The sequence below is a fragment of the Punica granatum genome, chromosome 3 (assembly GCF_007655135.1).
Source record: "Punica granatum isolate Tunisia-2019 chromosome 3, ASM765513v2, whole genome shotgun sequence".
NCBI lineage: Eukaryota > Viridiplantae > Streptophyta > Magnoliopsida > Myrtales > Lythraceae > Punica > Punica granatum.
Genome location: NC_045129.1, coordinates 33,127,768 through 33,146,296, shown reverse-complemented (window position 1 = coordinate 33,146,296; position 18,529 = coordinate 33,127,768). Strand labels below are relative to the sequence as shown.

At 38.8% G+C, this 18,529-nt stretch overlaps 3 protein-coding genes and 1 non-coding gene across 7 annotated transcripts; 1 reads left to right on the top strand and 3 right to left on the bottom strand.

The window, feature by feature from the left end:
* Position 1: 1 nt before the first annotated feature.
* Positions 2 to 3,828, bottom strand: LOC116201439. 2 transcript variants are annotated; one of them, XM_031532683.1, is made up of 4 exons: positions 3,000 to 3,828; positions 1,577 to 1,743; positions 1,296 to 1,496; positions 2 to 941 (listed from the first exon to the last, which is right to left on the bottom strand). In XM_031532683.1, exons 1-4 carry the CDS (start codon positions 3,583 to 3,585, stop codon positions 228 to 230), a joined length of 1,668 nt encoding a protein of 555 aa, XP_031388543.1. In that variant the 5' UTR covers positions 3,586 to 3,828; the 3' UTR covers positions 2 to 227. The 2 variants fall into 2 exon arrangements, with proteins under 2 accessions (XP_031388543.1, XP_031388545.1); XM_031532685.1 differs by having other exon boundaries at positions 1,577 to 1,668.
* A 2,485-nt stretch (positions 3,829 to 6,313) lies between these two features.
* LOC116201440 (annexin D8) lies at positions 6,314 to 8,698 on the bottom strand. Its single transcript, XM_031532686.1, has 6 exons — positions 8,057 to 8,698; positions 7,828 to 7,973; positions 7,502 to 7,720; positions 7,176 to 7,388; positions 6,914 to 6,997; positions 6,314 to 6,783 (listed from the first exon to the last, which is right to left on the bottom strand). The coding sequence occupies exons 1-6, from the start codon at positions 8,127 to 8,129 to the stop codon at positions 6,574 to 6,576; spliced, it is 945 nt and encodes a 314-aa protein (XP_031388546.1). The 5' UTR covers positions 8,130 to 8,698; the 3' UTR covers positions 6,314 to 6,573.
* On the top strand, positions 8,521 to 8,593 carry TRNAR-ACG. The gene has a single exon. It is a non-coding gene; the product is annotated as a tRNA-Arg (tRNA).
* A 174-nt stretch (positions 8,699 to 8,872) lies between the features above and the next one.
* Positions 8,873 to 12,618, bottom strand: LOC116201438 (integrator complex subunit 3-like). 3 transcript variants are annotated; one of them, XM_031532682.1, is made up of 4 exons: positions 12,399 to 12,618; positions 9,491 to 12,275; positions 9,288 to 9,364; positions 8,873 to 9,201 (listed from the first exon to the last, which is right to left on the bottom strand). In XM_031532682.1, the coding sequence occupies exons 1-2, from the start codon at positions 12,537 to 12,539 to the stop codon at positions 9,621 to 9,623; spliced, it is 2,796 nt and encodes a 931-aa protein (XP_031388542.1). In that variant the 5' UTR covers positions 12,540 to 12,618; the 3' UTR covers positions 8,873 to 9,201; positions 9,288 to 9,364; positions 9,491 to 9,620. The 3 variants fall into 3 exon arrangements, with proteins under 3 accessions (XP_031388542.1, XP_031388540.1, XP_031388541.1); XM_031532680.1 differs by having other exon boundaries at positions 9,491 to 12,617; XM_031532681.1 differs by having other exon boundaries at positions 9,584 to 12,617.
* Positions 12,619 to 18,529: the final 5,911 nt, after the last annotated feature.

Below are 18,529 nucleotides of genomic sequence, written 5' to 3'. Positions count from 1 at the left end.
ATTCGAAACTGGAATGAAGAGCACTCGTCATACAACAAAATGTTCCTGAAAGAACACATGAGATGTACAAGCTAACAACGTACATACCAAACTAACACCGCAAAAGGTCCCGAAAGAGGACCCTGTTGGCCGACCCATGAGCAATGAAAAAGCAAAACTAACTCGTCGTTCCATGGAGTCAAACTAAGAGGTAAATATGAAAATCAAAACGAAAAACTAATTCTTATTCAGAAGAATGGAAGATCTTTCTTCAAATCTTCCCAATCGTTCTCCACCCTCTCGATATCTCCCTCGGCCTTCCTCTTCTTCAGCCTCCACTTGGGCTCCTCCTGAAGGTACTGACTGAACACAGCCCCCTTCTCCTCCGTCTCCTTGTAGAGCTTCTTCATCTCAAATGAGTTATCAGCTTTCATCTCCTTCACCTCCCTGAGCTGAGCCTGCAACTTGCTGATCTTAACCTCAAGGCTCTTGATCTCTCGATCACAGTCGGTCTCTCTCTTCTGCAAGCTCTCAAATCTCAGAGTCTTTGCATCGAGCTCCGCCTGCAGAGAATCCTTCAAGGTGTACATTTTGGTCACCTCCATTAGATCGGACTGAGCTTGCTTGAAGTATGAGCACAGGAATGAAATCTGCTCCCAGATTTTATACAGAGACGAGCATCGATTAGGGGCAGGACTTTTCTCGGACAAAAGGGTGGAGAGAGCTCGCTCCAAGCTCCTTGAGAACTCCAGCTCAGAGACAGATTTGAAGTCCATTGATTTCAAGCTTTTAAGGACGGTCCTTGCCTTCTGAATCTCTTCATCATTGGATTTGACAAGATTGGCAAGCTCTGTCTCTGCAGAAACCTCTGCAGACTTCCCATGGATAAGTTTTCTCATGTTTGATAACCACTTCGTCAGGTCTTTGCTCTCGGAGAGCGTTATTTTGCTGCTAGCAGCAATCTACAAAATACCCGACAGAATTATTTAAATTAAGGGAGAAAATGTAACCACAATGAACTGGTTCAGCTACAAAAGAATAGCCGTGCCAATCTTAAGCTACAACCTTCTCTGCTCCAATAGTATGCTCAAAAACAATTTCAGCTTTTGAACTCATCAAGGCACGTATGAACCATCAAATGGGGTAGTTTTACTATTAAATTTAAAATTTTCATCCAACCACTCCAAGTAAGGAAACCAGTAAATCGCGACTGGACACTTTTCTGGTTCAGTGAAGGGTCTGCCCCTTCCCATAAAGCAAAGAGAGAAAAAGAAAAGAATAGGATGAAAAAAGGCAACCAAGAAATGGGGAAGTACCATGTCGACGGATTTAGAAGAATCAAAGGTGGTCTCTGATGCGGCCGAACTTTCGGCAGACCCTTCAGCCTTATCTGCAGCAATCTTATCTGAGACCTCCTTGATGCTAATGATGGATTTGGACAGATCAAAGAGTATCTTTTCAGCTGGCTCCTCCTTATCATGATCCTTTCCTGCTTTGATTCCGTTCTGTACTGTTACCTAAAAAAAAAAACAGAAGAAATTTTATTTAGGACTTCACCAGAAAGAATTTCTATTTTCAGGCCATGATGGAAGCATACCTCAATCTTCAAAGATTCGCTGCCATCGAGAGGCCATGACACACCTCTTGACAAAGAAGAACCAGAAGTCTTCGAATGTTTTCTAGGACGCTCTGCAATGCCCAAATCGAGTGAAATTCCTCCCAATTGAGAGTTTACAGGGAATGGCCCATCTAAATTTAATGCATCTGCAAATGAGATTTTAAAGAGTAATATTCATGAGATTCTGATAAGCTCATATATAGCATGGTCCTCAGCAATCCTAATATGACATTAGCCACTGTGAGGCTTCACCATCATCTTCATCAATGCAGTGATTCACCAAAAGAAGGAACGGGGGGAAAAGAAAACGGCAGACCAGATTTTGTTTCTGAAAATTTACTGAACTAATCAAAGTAACTAGTGATAGGATAAGAGATTTAGGCAGTGGCCAGCCTCCTTTTTCTGCACCATATGGATGATTCCTGAACCTCAAAAGATATATCAAAAGGTGCAATATGTCCGAACCTCCCATATTCTAAGGAGTGATCCGTATCTAAAATGCCAAGAAGTTGGCTGATTCAGATTCACCTTAGAAGACAGTTCTTGGAATCCTCTATACATGTCAAACTTTCCATCACCCAGGTACCGAGCAAGTTTCTTTAGAAGGATGCCAGGACTCAGTAATCTGTTCTATCTTACACCAGCAATTCACTGTGGATGGTTGTCGTAACCATCTTCCACAGTTTTCTGCTCTTTCTCTGCTCTGCCTTCTCCCGAGGATTTGCTCCTTATTTGTGCATTCTATTAATTGACTGATAATCTGTCCAAAACTCGCAGTTCTACATTCAATAAAAGAACAAACAGCTTGAATTACGTCTGTCAATTGACACTTGGCCCTGTCTCTTCAGCACTCCGCGACAAGTTTGCTTTGAAAGCATTGATCTAATGAGTGATACGACCTCATCCTAGGATCCAACTCGAAACTTAACTGTTAGCAACTAAGGCCCACCCTCTGATTCTTAATGGAATCTCTCCTAAAAGCTCTGGAAGAGTAGGCAACTCAAATGCTTCACTGAGATCCTAAACAGATGCCCTCTATATCCAACACACAACCAAACCTACAGCCAAATCTAAATATGTAAGAATCTATTGAGGGTACAAACTTAGATCCTACTGTTGGAAGAGACATGAAAGACAATCGAGTACAAAAGAGAATCAGCCGACATAATTTGCTTCAAACCCGACGATAACATCAGAAAACTAGATAGATTGGCGAACTTTCCAGCAATCTCGCAAGTGACACCTCGTAGATCATTTCCGATAGAAAATCAGCCTCCCAGCGCAATCCCCTGATTCCCAGTCAACCCTCGAAATTTTTTCGTAGAAATGTCCAGTCTTGGCTCCGTATCTCTCTATATCACAATACCATAGATTGGCAAGTCAAGAAGACAAAAGGAATAACCTTTATTAGCTGCCTCAGGAGGAGGAGAAGGAGGCGGAGGGGCCGAAGGAGCCGCCACGGAGGAGGAAGAAGAGTCCTTGGAGGAGTCCTTCGAGGTGTTGTTCGAGGCACCGCCAGGTCCACCGTTGACGGCGTCGTTACCGTCGTTACCGTTAGTGGGGAAATTGAGCCGGGCGAAGGGCCCGTACATGGCGCTCGCCGCGTTGTCATAGGCCAAAGCAGCCTCGAGGGCAGTCGGAAAGGTCCCAAGCCAGAGGCGGCTTCCTCTGCTGGGCTCCCTAATCTCGGCCACCCACTTCCCCCAAGTCCTCTGCCTCACTCCCCTGAAGCTGCACCTCAGGTTGTCCGGCCCTCCCTTCCCCTTCATGCAGCCCTTCTTCGAACCCTTCGCGTGGACCCTCCGCGTGGGGACCCGAGCCGCCGCCGTCTTCGGAGAGAGGTCAGCGGCTGTGGCTGCGGCGGTGCCGCTTCCCAGGATGCAGGTGGTCACCTTCTCGTACTGCTTCCACTGGGCGAGGATCTCGGCGGCGGACTTCGAGATTTGATCGAGGGCGGGGGCAGAGGCAGAGGCACTCGGAGACTCCATCGTTACTGTCGATTTTCCAGCCAAATTTCGTCCGAGGAATTCGTTTTTATTACGGCTAATGAGAGAAATGCGGAGGCTAAAAGAGTCTCAGCGAGGTTGGAAGGAAGAGATCGTCGATCGGTCGCCGGCGGTGGCGGCGGGAGGCGACTCACCGCCTCACATGAGCAGAAGGGGGGTAAGCGGGGTGGGCGGCGACGGTGGGTGCTGTTGGTTGGGGTGGGGGGGGAGGGAAGGGGTTGTCGGTGAGAGAGAGAGAGAGAGTTACATGACGGTTCAGAGGAAAAAGCGGAAGAGCCGCCTCGGCACGTGTAATATACGACAAATCCTTAAAATGACAAAAAACGAATTATTATTATTATTATTTTATTATTTTGCCGGAAAGGCTTTTTATTTTTATTTTTGAAATTATAATTTTTTTTTATTGACTTGGAAGTCTTTGCCCCTTCGGAGCCGCGGTGCCACGTCATGGCCGGGTTTTGTACTTTGTCTATAGTTATCCGTTTTTGTTGTTTCCAAATTTATCCTTTTATCCCGGTAGATTCTTTTGTTCCAATTTATAGATGCAACTTGCCTGTAAAGTTAGTTTAATGCAGTGACAATATTCTCGATTCCGAAAGACTCCGGATTATACTGAGGAATGGTTGGTTACATAAAGAATTCACTCGTTTGTGTCTATTTTTAAATCTAGCACGATTTGTAGATTTTAATTGGAGAATAGCAGTTTAATGTAGCGGCATTGCAATCGATTCGGAATCGAGAAGTCTCCAATGAGACATTATGTACTCTTTTATTTCATCTTCTCTATTATTGTACTTGATCCATATGCTAGTTGAGCTGGAATACTATGATGACCCGCTTCAATCTTCTCGTTTGCCGGAAGCTACTTATTGACCATATCAGATTAAGTCAAAGCCCGCCAGGTGCTCCGGCGATGCTACATTTGGCCTAGTGAGTTCTACCTTGCCTTTAAAAGGTCAAAACTCAACCTTGAAAAATCATGCTCATTACAATTCACATGTTACGGTCGAGTTATATGGATGGAAAACTTGACGATACGAGTTATTGGAACTATATCCCAGGAGGCAAAAGTTCAGTGGTCAAAACATCTCTGAATAAAGTTTAGGGGATAAATTGTCAAGTCCCACTAGCTTAAGGGACTATCGAATAACAACCTTATCCTTTCGAATTTCTGCTGCAGTATCTATTTGTTTAACAAAAATTGGTTGTCACAGGCGATAAACTCGAGGCAAAATTGTAATTTTCTCAATTTGTTATTATTATTATTATTATTTTAAATTGTTGTTTTGTTCATTAACGATTTTTTGGTTATTAACAAAAATTTCGATTACGCGCATTGTCTCAGGATTTTGGAAAAGTGATTGACTACTGACTTTTGGTATCACAAGTGACGACGAGTGATGACCAAAACCCAACAAAACAACGAAGAAATTAAACAAAGCATATTATTATATCTTCAATTTTGTTTACTAATCTAGTCTAAGTTCATTGGTTCTTTTTATGAGAGGTGGTCGGAGACTACATCGCGGCCTGGCCTGGTGCCCGGATCCACCGAGGCAAGCTATCGGATTTATCTTGGATAGTGATTTATTTTTGTTTCTTAAAAGAGCGAATATTCATAAAATTTTGAATGAGACATCATATTATTTCGACCAATTAAGTTAATTTTTGTTAAAATCAAAATAAAATTTTAAATAGTAAAACTAATATTATCCCTCTCTTACTAAATTTAGAACCAATGTGAAAATTTAAGTTTTTTTTAATTACTTGCATTTACCAATCTATTATTTTACGTTTAGAAAGTATTAAAGATATGACGCAATAATAAATCTAAATTTATGTAAGTTACTAACATATTAAATTATTATTTTTTTTCTAGTTGCTTTCAAGATAGATCAATCTAATTTCCCCATGCAGAAATGACACTCATATAACTTAAGTTTTGAGACGAAATGTACAATAAAACAGATAAATATAGATAAAATAAAACGCGATATATGATATGATTAGCATATATTTATTGCTTATGATACATACATATTCTAACATAATAAAAAAAAAATTGTTGCAAAAGTTAACTATTTCTCCAATTGAATATTAAAAAGATAATGAATAAACCATATTTAAGTCATGGCCTTAGCAACTCTGTCTAACACAAGCAATGGCTTAATTAATTAATCGTAAAAGAGAAAATCAAATAATTAAATTAATAATCTCCCTAACTAGTGGTAATTATCTAATCGCACATTATTCAATTTAATAAAGTTCTTTTCAAAATTCAATAAACAATCCAATGCCCCCCAACTCGCCCTAAAATATATAACTCGGTTTAAATTGATGAAAACATTAATTTGATATGAACATCAGGTACCTTATCTAACCTCAAAGTGGCCTGAAAGCTTGGATTGGAGCTAAGTTATCAGATCCAATCGATTCGCGAGTTATGACCCGGTGAGATCGTCTCTAGAACAAGTTATGGATTCTAATGACCGAGATTACGTCGCCAATTTATCAGCTTAATGCTTTGTTTAGGTAGGACTTAGGAGAAAAATGGAATAAATAAATAAAAGGGGGGGGTGGAGGACGAGGATTTATTTTTATTTTTTGAAAATACGATTGAAGCACAAAGAAACTAACATATTAAAATTGTGTATGATTTCCAGACAATTTTCAAGAGCCCTCGCACTACGGTTCGAGTCTCATGTTACGATTTCGAAAAGGGAGAACTCATCTAGTTTTACTTTTATTGCAATTAAGCCATAGTCAATAACATGAAACACGACTCTTCGCATCGCGCCTAAGAAAACTCTAATTATCGAATCGAGCCGATGCCTAAACATGGATTGGTCTAGCCAATATGATCTGACACCTCATGTCTCATCGAGGAAAAAATAAAAATAAAGAAGAGAAGAACTGAAACAAATAGTTAGGAACTCTCTCTAATTAACTCGAATCACATCTGATTACTACCTAGCTGGCCTCTTCACTGCCCAACAGAGCAAGGAGGAAGTTCTTGTAATCTCCTGTCGTGTCCCTGGCAACTGCTTCTTCTAAGGGCACATTGTTCCTCCGCAAGAAAACTTCCTTGATGCCTTTCAGGTCCTTCTCCGCGCTGTCGATGATCACCCTGCTCAGGGCCTCTTGATCGGTTCCCACTGTATTTATCACGCTCCAAAGCACCTGTGGTGCACGTAAAACCACCAAGGACTCGTAAGATTAAGCAAGATCATGAATCTATTGCAAGTCTGTGATTGAAACTTCGCCTAGGACTGGGAGCCTTATAGTAGATTAATATGATGTATTTACGTGCCTTGGCGAGATACTTCTTTGGGTCGTTGATGCACCGAATGGCAGTTCTTAGCATTGGTAGATACTCGGAATCTCCTGTCAATCCCTGCCAGATGATATGCGAAAACCAGTAAGTAGTTACAAACACGATCTCTTGGTGAAAGCAGGGAGGAGGACGCATATGTTTCCTTGGAAAATAATTGCTTTCCGCGTTTCATTCCAGTGGAAAGCATGAAAAGGTTTTGTGTCATTGCCCGGAACCATTCCATCCTACATATGTGTACCTTGGTGATGGAAGTCTTGTAAATGTCCTTGTAGTGATTGAAAGTGGCATTGAGCTGAGCCTTACTCCTCGTACTGAGTATTCGGATAGTCTCTTCATGAACAGGATTATTTCCATGGATCTCGTCATGGAGGATTCTCGCTTCTGATTCCGCCATTTCCTCGTTGATCTCATCTCCATCATACCTATAAGCACTCACCAGTGCAACCAGAATCTGCACGGACCGGAAATTGTATATGATATGTAAGGGAAATAATGGGAAGATAAATATTCTCCCTTTGGTCGAATCACATGAAACGGGCAGAGCGTATGAATGAAAGAACTTACTTTCCGAAGAGTGTCGGTGGTGTGACAAGCAATGTCTTCTTCGAGCGATTGTTTGTACCGGAACCTGTAAGCCCTCCTTACCCCGAGGAGATCTTCAGGGGATCTAATGCAGGCGATCTCAACTATGACACGATGATTGGGAGCGAGCTTCCTCAGCTCAGAATTAAGTAGGAGAGCATCACGATCTGCAGGGTCCAAGATCCAGTGGCACACTGCTTTCTGCTCTCGAAATTTTCAGTCATTCATAAACCTTCATAAACTTAAAAAACCCGACTCGCACAAAACTAACCGGCACATAAATGTGAGTGACACCATATATTCCTGACCTCGAAGTGACCTGTAAGCTCGGACTGGAGCTGCGCGATGAGGTCTTCGTGGTATATCTCCTCATAAGCCGACCTGATGAGCCGTCTCTGGAACAAGTTGCGGTGTCCCAAGATTGATATCACGGCGCTCTCATCAGTTCCCCACCCTGAACATGGACAAAGCTTACATGTATACATCTATACGACAATTTAATTATACAACGTGTACGTAAATAGATATAAAAGCAACCTTGACAAGCCTTCTTGAGGTTCTCTGCATCTTCAATGGGTGAGAAGTCCCTTGGAGCAATCAGCGTCGCCATTGTTTCTCAATTCTGAACTCTCCCACTTCTCTCTGTCTCCACCTGCAGCTCCACAAATAGATATATATATATATATATATATATATATATCAAAGCAGATATATGATTGATACCGTTTCATAAATTTAATGAAGGCAGGTTAGAAACTGCAGGGCAACGTAAATGTTCCTGCGGAATAATTGTCCCCATTGACTGGACATTTGTGTTGCCACCATACATGTATACATACACACACACACACACACACACATATATATATATCAAAGCAGAAATATGATCGATACTGTTTCATAAATTTAATGAAGGCAGGTTCGGAAACTGCAGAGCAACGCAAATGTTCCTGCGGAATAATTGTAGGATTAATTGACATTTGCGTTGTTACTGCAACAATGACTCCATGGCCCAATGGATAAGGCGCTGGTCTACGGAACCAGAGATTCTGGGTTCGATCCCCAGTGGAGTCGCTTCTCATTTTCCTTTTTTTTTTTCCCTAGGATGTTAGAATAATTATTGAAATTAATAAATAGAGAGAGAGTTGCATTTCTCCAGCCCGTTTTCATTTTATGGAGAAAGCCATAATACCGAAATGCAAGAAGAGCCGAACTGGATTGAAAACAACTGGTTTCTTTAAGTCCGGTTTTCGAGTGATTCTACGGTCGACCTTTGCATGCCAAGCAAAAGCAGCTGGGGTTTCGGATGTAACAAGGAATTACTGGAGAAACGTAGCCAAACACGTCGAGACATACAGGCAATGACAACTTAATATTAACGATATTGAATAAAAAACCTGTACACTTCTGTCCCGAGGATATGCAATTGGCCAACACAACAGGGCGAGAAGTGGATAAAACTTTGGGTTGAAATCAAATCATAAGATTGATTCTACTTGGCGAGATCAGGTTCGACTCCGTTGCATCCTCACGACAGAGTCCCCTAAGAGGAAGAACTCCCACTGACAGTAAAACTCCTCTCAGTGGATTTCTGGGACGCATCCACACTGATTCTACATGCTGGACGGGCAAATTTCACGAGATGCAAGTGACTCAATTGAGACGCCTTCTGTGCTAGTTTGCTGCATAAAGCAACAGAGGAAATAAACCCATTGTCACAGAAAGGATTCATCAATAAGTTCAGAGAATTAAAGGCTGGATGCACTACCTTGTGACGTCTTAATTTATAAGGGATCAATATGTTGTAGCTCCCTCCTCCTCATTTCTTTCCCTGATTATTGCAACCTGAATACGCAAAATCGCAGATTTTTACAATTATGACCCAGATAATACTTTGTATCTTAACAAGGACATATGCAGATAGCGGCAGTGCAATGGAAAATCTAAATGTGTATCCAAATTGGTCTTTACCCAAAAAAACTCGAGTCACCGAATTGCATTGAGAGCTATGCAACTCCCAAAATTCAGAGCTGCTGATGTATCTGAGAAGCCGCAGCAGCTTACCTTCTGACTGATGTAGCTGACCTTTCTTCCTTTATCATCAGCTACCGCCCAGGACATATGAGAGGTTTACTCCCCGGGCGTCGAAATAATTCAACAACCATAAGATTGCAGAGTGGTTAACCATGACACCGGTAGGGTTAGAAAAGATTGATTCCCCGTTCTGGGACCCATGTTTCTCTGAGAACTCTGCTAAACTATCAAACAGCAATGAAGCATTCAAGTGAGCCCATGTTGAGAGGACAGCTGCAGCAAAGGCCTGAAACACGTGATTCGGCAACAGTATAACTGCCCCAACAAGCTCAGGAGTTGGAGCCCGAGAATTACAGATTGACAGAAGGCCTCCTACTGCAGTTGAACACAAACTGGGATCATTGATTTCGGCTGAGCAGAAGAAATTTAAGATCAGCTTCTCGAGACGGACCCCAGAAACTGCTAGCTCTACCCCAAGCAAACCCCAGAACTTATGCTGCTCTAAAGACTCCCATTTCAGAGAGGTCTTGATTAAACTTAGAATGGCTTCAGTGTTCTCCCCGAATAGAGAGTACCTTCTCAGTCCAATATCGAACTTTACATCAAGGATATCTCCATCATCCAAGCAACTCATGAGCAGCCTAATGATGCCTTCCTCGCCGACACTTAAATCAGGAAGATGAGAAAAAAGGCTCTGACACAGGTATTTTAATCTCATGCCCTTCCACTTTGAGCAAGAGATTAGGTCAGATAAAAGGAGCTTCGAGAGAGTCGTTTCACCCTCGCGATTATGGAAGGTGGTTTTTAGATGCGAAAGAAAGCATTTGTAAGCAATAAACACGTCATCTATGAGCTTAGCAACTAATTCTCTGTCAAGCTCAGACAAAGAATCAAATGTTTCAAAACATTTCTGATTGCTATTCAAAGGATTATGACAATCTTTGACATGAAACTTCAAGAGCGGGACCTGAGAATCTTTCAACTTAGGAAGGCTATCACTAACAATTGATTTACCCAGATTATCCAACTTATTTGCCTCGTAGGCAAGTCTTGAAGCATACGATAACAAGCACGGTCCCACAGGAAACCCATCCATAGACCAGCAGGAAAGCATTTCTTGCGTTCTTTCCTTTTGGGAAAAGACAAACTTACGAATGATTATGGATGTAACAGACTCAACTTCGGTCCCAGAATATCTTTCATCAAGAAAACACTGAACAGGCGTGAACAGCTTGTGTTCCAAGTCCTTGGAGATTTTTGCAGATAAACTTCTCACAGAGTTTGGACCACTTGCAGGCAAGTTCTCAATGCTAACATATAAGTCAAGAATTTTCTGCAAAATGGACAGACCAGCTTCATCCGACTTCTTGATTGCCTCGACGAGATTCTGAACAAGACTCCCTAAATCTTCAATAAGAGTTCTAGGATGTGCAACAGAATCAATAGAATTGCTTCCGATTTGAGATTCTTGGACGCCCATTTGCTGCTTTTTAGGTGATGGAGTGGGGGTTCCAATGCAGGATGAATTGGGAAACTTCAGAGCTGGCAAACATTGATTTGAAACGCCAATTGGCCGTAACTCTTTAGCAATCCCAGCTTTCATACCTAATAAGAACGTTGCAAGCCTCTCTCTCAGGAGAGGAAATATTACTCCAGAAGATGTCAAAACATCAAAAGTGTGAATTACCCCTTTACTGATAAGGCAGTTGAAAGATGATAAAACTCCCCTCGTGATCATTTCTTTATGTTCCATATCGTAGTTGTCCACGAGAAGAAACAGAAACTCGAGGAGGGAATTCGTGATTTCAACATACTTAGGCACGGAACACACCATCAATAGCACGGCAGGCTCGATATCCATGAGTTTATCAGCTCTTTCATCGAAGAAGAGCCAATTGTAGAACAATGCCAGCTTCGCATTGGCTTCAACATAATTCTTCCTGCAAAATTTAAGGAGCCAGCCTATAACAGCCCACCTAGGGATGATGTCTGACTGAATGATTTCCTTAGTTGGGTGGTGCGTGCAACATATGAAGCGGACAATGTCGCATATAAGAGTCTCTCTGTCAGGGCTAAACAAGTACTTGCTAGCAAACCATGCCTGGTGCCTCTTCTGACCCCCGAGCTTCACCTGGGTGAGCAAGAACCGCAGGTGAGTCTCCATCATGGGAGGAATCCGAAGCAGAAAGTATCGACTTGAAGTACGAGTGGAATAAAACTGTGCAATGCCCAAGAATCCTGAGGTTCCAAACACAGTGGGATTCAAGACCAAATCTCTCCACACGGCTTGGAACTCAGGCATATGATGCAAATCCTGCAGCAATCTAATAACATCCCTCCCAACCTTCAAGCACAAATGGAACTGCTCCCTCAACATCTTTAAGCAAAACTCGATCTCTAACCTCACTAAAGCTTCTAACTTGGAGTTCCGACTCGACACCCGACAGTGATCGGCTAACAACCGCAAGAACGCATACAACCCACTGGTCAAAACCATGGGCTCTTCCTCCAGCAAACTGTCCCATTTGCTCAGAAACAGAGTCGCCACCTCGAAACAGAGCCACAAATTACCATCAGTAAAGTCTCCCCCGACGACTTGTCTCAACAACGACACCAGAAGCGCGTCAAACCCGACGGCCGAAACATCGACCATCTCCCCGGTGACCCACAGGAGTTGATTCCTCGCCGAATCGACGAGCTTCTCGAGCAATTCATTGGTTACCTGAACGAGAAGATTCACAAAGAAGGCGTACCCGTCGGAGACGACGGCGTGTAAGTGCTTAATGTGAGTTTTGGCGTGATGGGGTTGCGTTAAAATCCCGTAGAGGATTGCGCAATTGAGGACCTGGTATTCTTCTGAAGTAGGGATCGTGAGGGGGAAGGGGGGTCGGAGGTTGCTCTCTAGAAGGAGGAAGGCTTGTCGGAGAGAGAGCGCCAGTTGGTTCTCTGCTTCGTGGGTTGCGATTCGAAGCAGATTTGCCGCCATGGACGAGTCTTCCGAGCAGAAGAAGAACGTAGAAGGTTTGGTCCAACCATCGCCCTGGACTTTATCAGGAGGCCCGAATTCGATTTTCACCCCTTTTCTAGGGTTGAGTTTTAATTTTATTTTAATTTTAATTAGATTGTAATGATTGTGTCGTTAAATTATGAAAAAAAATAATATAAAAAAGTAATTAATAGTTAAGAGAAAATGGCAATTGCGTAATGATTGTATCGTTAAAAAAATAATGAATAATTTAGAGAATTTAATATTAAAAATTAAATTGAGTATAATAGAGTTGTATGTGAGTTTACATATTGGGTTCAACTTTTTGAATTGAAAGAGTTGATTTTTGTTGTGTAGTGAATAGAGTTGAAATTAAAGTTAAAATTTTACGCTCCGTTTGGTTTTACAATCATATTTTTAAAATTTTAACTCTATTTTTAACTCTACTCACTATACAACAAAAATCAACAATACAATTATCACTCTCTCTTTTTTTTTTCATTTTTTTAACTATTCAATTCAATTTTTAATATTAAATTCTCTTTACTATCTATTTTTTTTCTCAATTTAACAGCACAATCATTACTTTTTCTCAACTATTTATTACTTTTTTGCACTTTTTCTCATAATTCAACAACGCAATCATTACATCTCAATTAAAATCAAAATTCAATTATATTTAACTATAAAACTAAATACACCATAATAAAATCAGATTGCAAAACCAAACAAGGTGTTCATGTCTTCTTTGATTAGTGGACCCTTATATTATAGGAAATGTTAGATTGATTGGAAAATAAGTCTGAAAATTCATATTATAAAAAAATATGATATTAATGTGTTTTGTAAATTATTATGTATTTGGAAAAGTATAAGGCAATGTGAGATTGATACGTTTGGTATATTAAATAAATCGATAGAAAAGTGAAGTAATTTTATATAATTACCCTTGATTTGTATGGTTACTGTTCAAAAGTTAATTTTTAATTCTTATTTATAATTATAAATATATTTGCCTTTATTATATAAATATTTGCTACATGTTGATATATATATACCATATGCATCATTTCATATGAAAAAATGGGTCATATATATTTATATAAACACAAGAAACATAAAAAGAAAGAGTAAAATCAGAGTTAACAAAAAAAAAAAAGAATTGCACTTTGAAAAGGAAAATAAATAATTAAAAAAAGGCAGAGATTACGCGAGAATACCACCCTCGACGATGGTATTCTGAGATTACCTCTTAGGGTGTAATCTCTTAAGGCCCATCAAAGCTCGAGAATTACAATTTTGAGATTCACTGACTTGAGATTCCCACCTAACGTGGAAATTTCCGGTGTAATATTGGGGAATCTCGTATTCATCCCTAAATTACACCGATCCAAACAATCCTAAATAAAAAGCAATTTGCTCATTCATCACTTCTAAATAACAAGTAATGTTTGAACTTAAAAACACGGCAAGCCCTTCCGAAATGAATCACGTGCCGTGTGTGTAACAATTTTTTAAAGTGCAAGATTGTCATTTGATCTCATTAAAAAATAATGAACATAAAAATTTAAAATAAAAGACATAGAGGGGAACACAATAGATTGAGAGGGATTAGGGGCACCCCGCGAACCACCCTACCCTCGAACAAGGTGCCCTCAACCTTGTTTGGGGCATGGGGTAGCCGCAAGGCACCCTCCACCCTCCACCCTCAACTCTAGACATGTTAAATGAACTTAAAAAAGAAAAAGAAAATCCCAAGCACCAAATATGCGGATTGGGGTGTGCGTCTTAATTGACATATCTATAATTGAGATAGGGAGCGCCCCGCCGACTACCTGAGGGGGACTAAGCCAGCTGACGACCTCGTTCAAGGGTTGGCGTGGTCGGTGGGGGGTGCCTCCTACCCCCAATTTTGAGTTCTTGTGTTGGAAATCAAATGACGATTTTGCCCATCAGTGGCACATGACTCATTTTAGTCAAAAAATTGATCGGTAGGGACAAAGTGCTTATTTTCAAAAAGGTTAGGGCACCGTGTAAACTTTTTAAGGTCGAGGGTAAATGTTATATGTCATCAAAGGCGAGAGAGCAAACTGCTTTTCACCCTTATAATTACTTTATCTTATTTATTAATATCAAGATATTACAGGATCAATATTTGTGGTGGAACTATCCGTACCATTTATTAACTATTATGATTTTTATTTCATTCCATTAAGTCTATGAGTCTCTCTTATGACTGAAAAAAAAAATAAAACTAATGTTTTTCCATTGAAAAACTATATACTTGATGACTCGGCGATCTCGATCATAATCACGCCTGACGCTTATATTTTCGCGAAGTGTAAAAAGTGAGTGTAGACATACACACGTATATACATAACAATTTTTTATTGCATATTTATTTCCCCTCATTTAATTTCCTCATTTAATATCTCGCACCTCTACATTCCTTGCAATCTCCTTTTATTGCATTTACATTTTAAGCATCAAGCCAATCCGTTGGCTCTATGATCTATCCCTCGACCTAATTAGAGTTTCAAAGGCCTAGCACTCCATTCAAGCCTTAGCTTTCGGGCCTTGGTCCATTTCTCTTGGTTGTTTGCGGCCAAGATTCACGCGTCACGAGCCTTTAGGGGATCGTGATTGCATCAAGGAGAATCAAAGTGGCTAAATTCTTGTGTGGCGATATCATTTGAGCAACTTTCAAATATTCAACTGAACTAAAACATCAAATCCATATGCCAATTAGCCCTTCACACCTCAGGGGAAGAGTTGTAATGCATTAGATTTAGTGAAGCCGACTGGTGCGACGACGCCCTTGAGAAAGCACTATGGCATGCCTGGTAGATTAATCCGCCACGTGGAGACAATAGAGGGTTTCGTGTGAAATAACGAAACCAAAGCACAACAACTATATTACACCCCATTTGATTTTACAACATGATTTTAAGATTTTAGTGTGTTTATTTTCGAAAAAAATGTTCAATTCAGCTCAACTCAACTCCACTTATCTTCAATTCAACATCACAATCATTACTTTTTTATTTTTTAATTTTTTTAACCATTCGATTCAATTTTTAATATTAAATTTTCTCAACTATTCATTACTTTTTCACAATTCAACAACACAATTATTATTTAATCATTATTTTCTCTCAATTATTTATTACCTTTTCACACTTTTTCTTATAATTCAACAATACAATCATTACAAATTAATTAAAACCAAAACTCGACTCAACTCAACTCGCAATCCAAATGTACTTTAACTATAACTTTAACTCTACTCACTACACAGTAAAAATCAACTATTCCAATTCAAAAGGTGAACCCTATATATAAACCAACATACAACTCCATTACACTTAATTTAATTTTTAATATTAAATTCTTTCAACTATTCGTTACTTTTTTCAACAATTCAACAATACAATCATTACTTTTTCTTAATAATTCATTACTTTTTCATACTTTTTTCTCATAATTCAACAACACAATCATTACAACCCAATTAAAATCAAAACTCAACTCAATTTAACTCTAAAACCAAACGCACAAAGGTTTCTCAATTTTTATGCTCAGTGAAACATGCACCTACTTCTACTGGGATGTGCCTTAATCATTTTGGGTTAATGTTGGCACTTGACGATGAATTTGAGGCTGGGCTTTTTTGTGTATGGTATATTTGAGGTTTTCCTTCGCGCCAGCGAAAGTCAGTCTTGTCACATCGTTTGATGCTCTTTATGAAGGCCGTTTGGATACTGATACTGAGTAAAAACTCGAGCTAGCATGTAACGAACCAAGGTATAAACATTACTTATGATGGATTTTCTATGTTGAGTAAAAATCACAAAACATCCGAGTGGGGTGTAGATCAAGCTTGGACTTTCGATCAAACCTCCATTCCTTTTAAACTAATCTATATGTATATATATAAAGATATATTCCACCTCATTAAATATGATTAGAATAGTAAATATCAAAATAATATTTATGTTAATTCTTATTAAAATATATATTTATACTAATATATAAATGGAGAACTTGGTATTTCCGGACTATTACTGTTTGCATAATTTTACAACATTGTCCCCAATATCTTTTATTATATTGTTTATAAGGAAAATAGTACAATAAATGCACCGACAAAATGGTAAAACAATTCAAATTTTACACGCATTCTTCTTTTGTCTTTCCCATTCCCTCATTGACATGTGTCCCATATTTCCCTTCAAGTTTCAACTTCCCATCAATTTCTTTCTTTCTGCTACTTTCTCTCCCTCAAGTCTTATATCTTTATTCAGCAAAAATAAATGAATAAATAAATATATATATCTTTTTCTTCTTCTTTATATTTTTTAATTTTACCCATATTTTTTTTTATTTTTATAAATTTACCCATGCAATATCTATTTATAAAAAATTTATTTAATACCAAGACATGTAGTCAAGATGTAGGTTGATCATGTCAAAAGGCGAAAATGAAAATTTTATAAAATTCACCGTGCAATGCGCGTGCGTAAAACTCTGGTATACACCATATAAATATCAAGAGTATGGTATCATGCATGTAGTTCCTCTTTCCCAGAGATGTCTCTTGGTAATAAGTACGTGTTTTGTTTCTATAATTACGTAATTTCGAACTTTTAGAACATATATATACATATATATAAACACTAGAATGGTACATATATCAATGTATACATATAAAGTTTAATACGGGTACATTAAATAGTAGTGTCATTATAAATATATATACAACTAATTCACATTAATAAAATGTTTATCAAATAAGTAAATAAATAATAAAATTAATATATATGTTCTGAAAAAAATTAGGTGTTAATTTAATTCACATGAATAGAATAAAAAATAAGCATTTTATAAAGATTCGAATTATATTTCTTTATAGAGTTAACCATAATATTTCTTTGCAAATGCATTGCTCTCTGCTACAATCTATATATGTTCTTTCCATCTATGGTTGAAAAGATCTGTTCTAAATAATAATATCTATTGCATAACAACAGTGCAAAGCACGGACAATGTAACTAGTAAACCGTATCCATGCTCATCACGAGATTTATGGCATGTAATAGAACCTGATAAGTTGAAAGCGTTAACGGCCCCATTTGGTTTCAAAAAATTTTTTAACTCCACTCCCGCCACTTTAACTCAACTTATCTTTAATTCAATAACAAAATTATTAATTTTTTTCTTTTTAGTCAATTTTTTTAACGATTCAATTTAAATTTTAATATTAAATTCTCTCAACTATTCATTACTTTTTCACACTTTTCTCATAATTCAATTACACAATCATTACAAATTAATTAAAATCAAAATTCAACTCTAAAACTAAACAGAACCTTAATGATTAGTACAAGATTATTCATTTTACATATATGTTCCTTTTCCTCTAATAAATTCAGTCCAAGATATTCTTTATTTTCACGCGCTCCTTTTTCATTTTTTCCTCGAATAAATTCGATCCCAATGGTCATACAAGATCATTCTATTGAACCCTCCGTATGGAGTGATATCTCTAGACACGCGTTCCACTTCCATGTACATATCAATCGTTTGATGGATCGATTAAGGGCTCTAACCACGGCCAAGAAATTTATCCCATATGGGAGAGTAAAAGAAGTCGAAAACGATGATGTTTGCAAACCAATCGGTGCATTAGTTTCCCCGTCACGACTCTTTGGATGAATCGGACTGGACCTTTCGTGCCAACTACTTAAAAATATATATAAACATAAGAAAATTGGCCATTTTCTAGGGGCGAGTTCTCGCATGGTATTGGCTCAACGTTGGAATTGAATTTGCCCAGAGAGAGTGCGAAAAGCTGGCAATTATACTGATTGATTGATTGATTGATCGGTTGAACGAACGAACGAACGTAAAAGAGCAGAAACGGATTAAATATATTAAATTAAATAAATATTCATCGACATGAATGAATGAAAAAGAAATATATCTAAAAA

Coding starts and splice junctions, on each gene's coding strand:
- LOC116201439 (XM_031532683.1), bottom strand. CDS start 3,585: ATGGAGTCTCCGAGTGCCTCTGCCTCTGCCCCCGCCCTCGATCAAATC. Junction 1,744..2,999: donor TCCTGAGGCAGCTAATAAAG/GTTATTCCTTTT, acceptor TCTCATTTGCAG/ATGCATTAAATTTAGATGGG. Junction 942..1,295: donor CTTCTAAATCCGTCGACATG/GTACTTCCCCAT, acceptor GGTATTTTGTAG/ATTGCTGCTAGCAGCAAAAT.
- LOC116201440 (XM_031532686.1), bottom strand. CDS start 8,129: ATGGCGACGCTGATTGCTCCAAGGGACTTCTCACCCATTGAAGATGCA. Junction 7,974..8,056: donor CCTCAAGAAGGCTTGTCAAG/GTTGCTTTTATA, acceptor GTCCATGTTCAG/GGTGGGGAACTGATGAGAGC. Junction 6,784..6,913: donor CAAAGAAGTATCTCGCCAAG/GCACGTAAATAC, acceptor CGTGCACCACAG/GTGCTTTGGAGCGTGATAAA.
- LOC116201438 (XM_031532680.1), bottom strand. CDS start 12,539: ATGGCGGCAAATCTGCTTCGAATCGCAACCCACGAAGCAGAGAACCAA.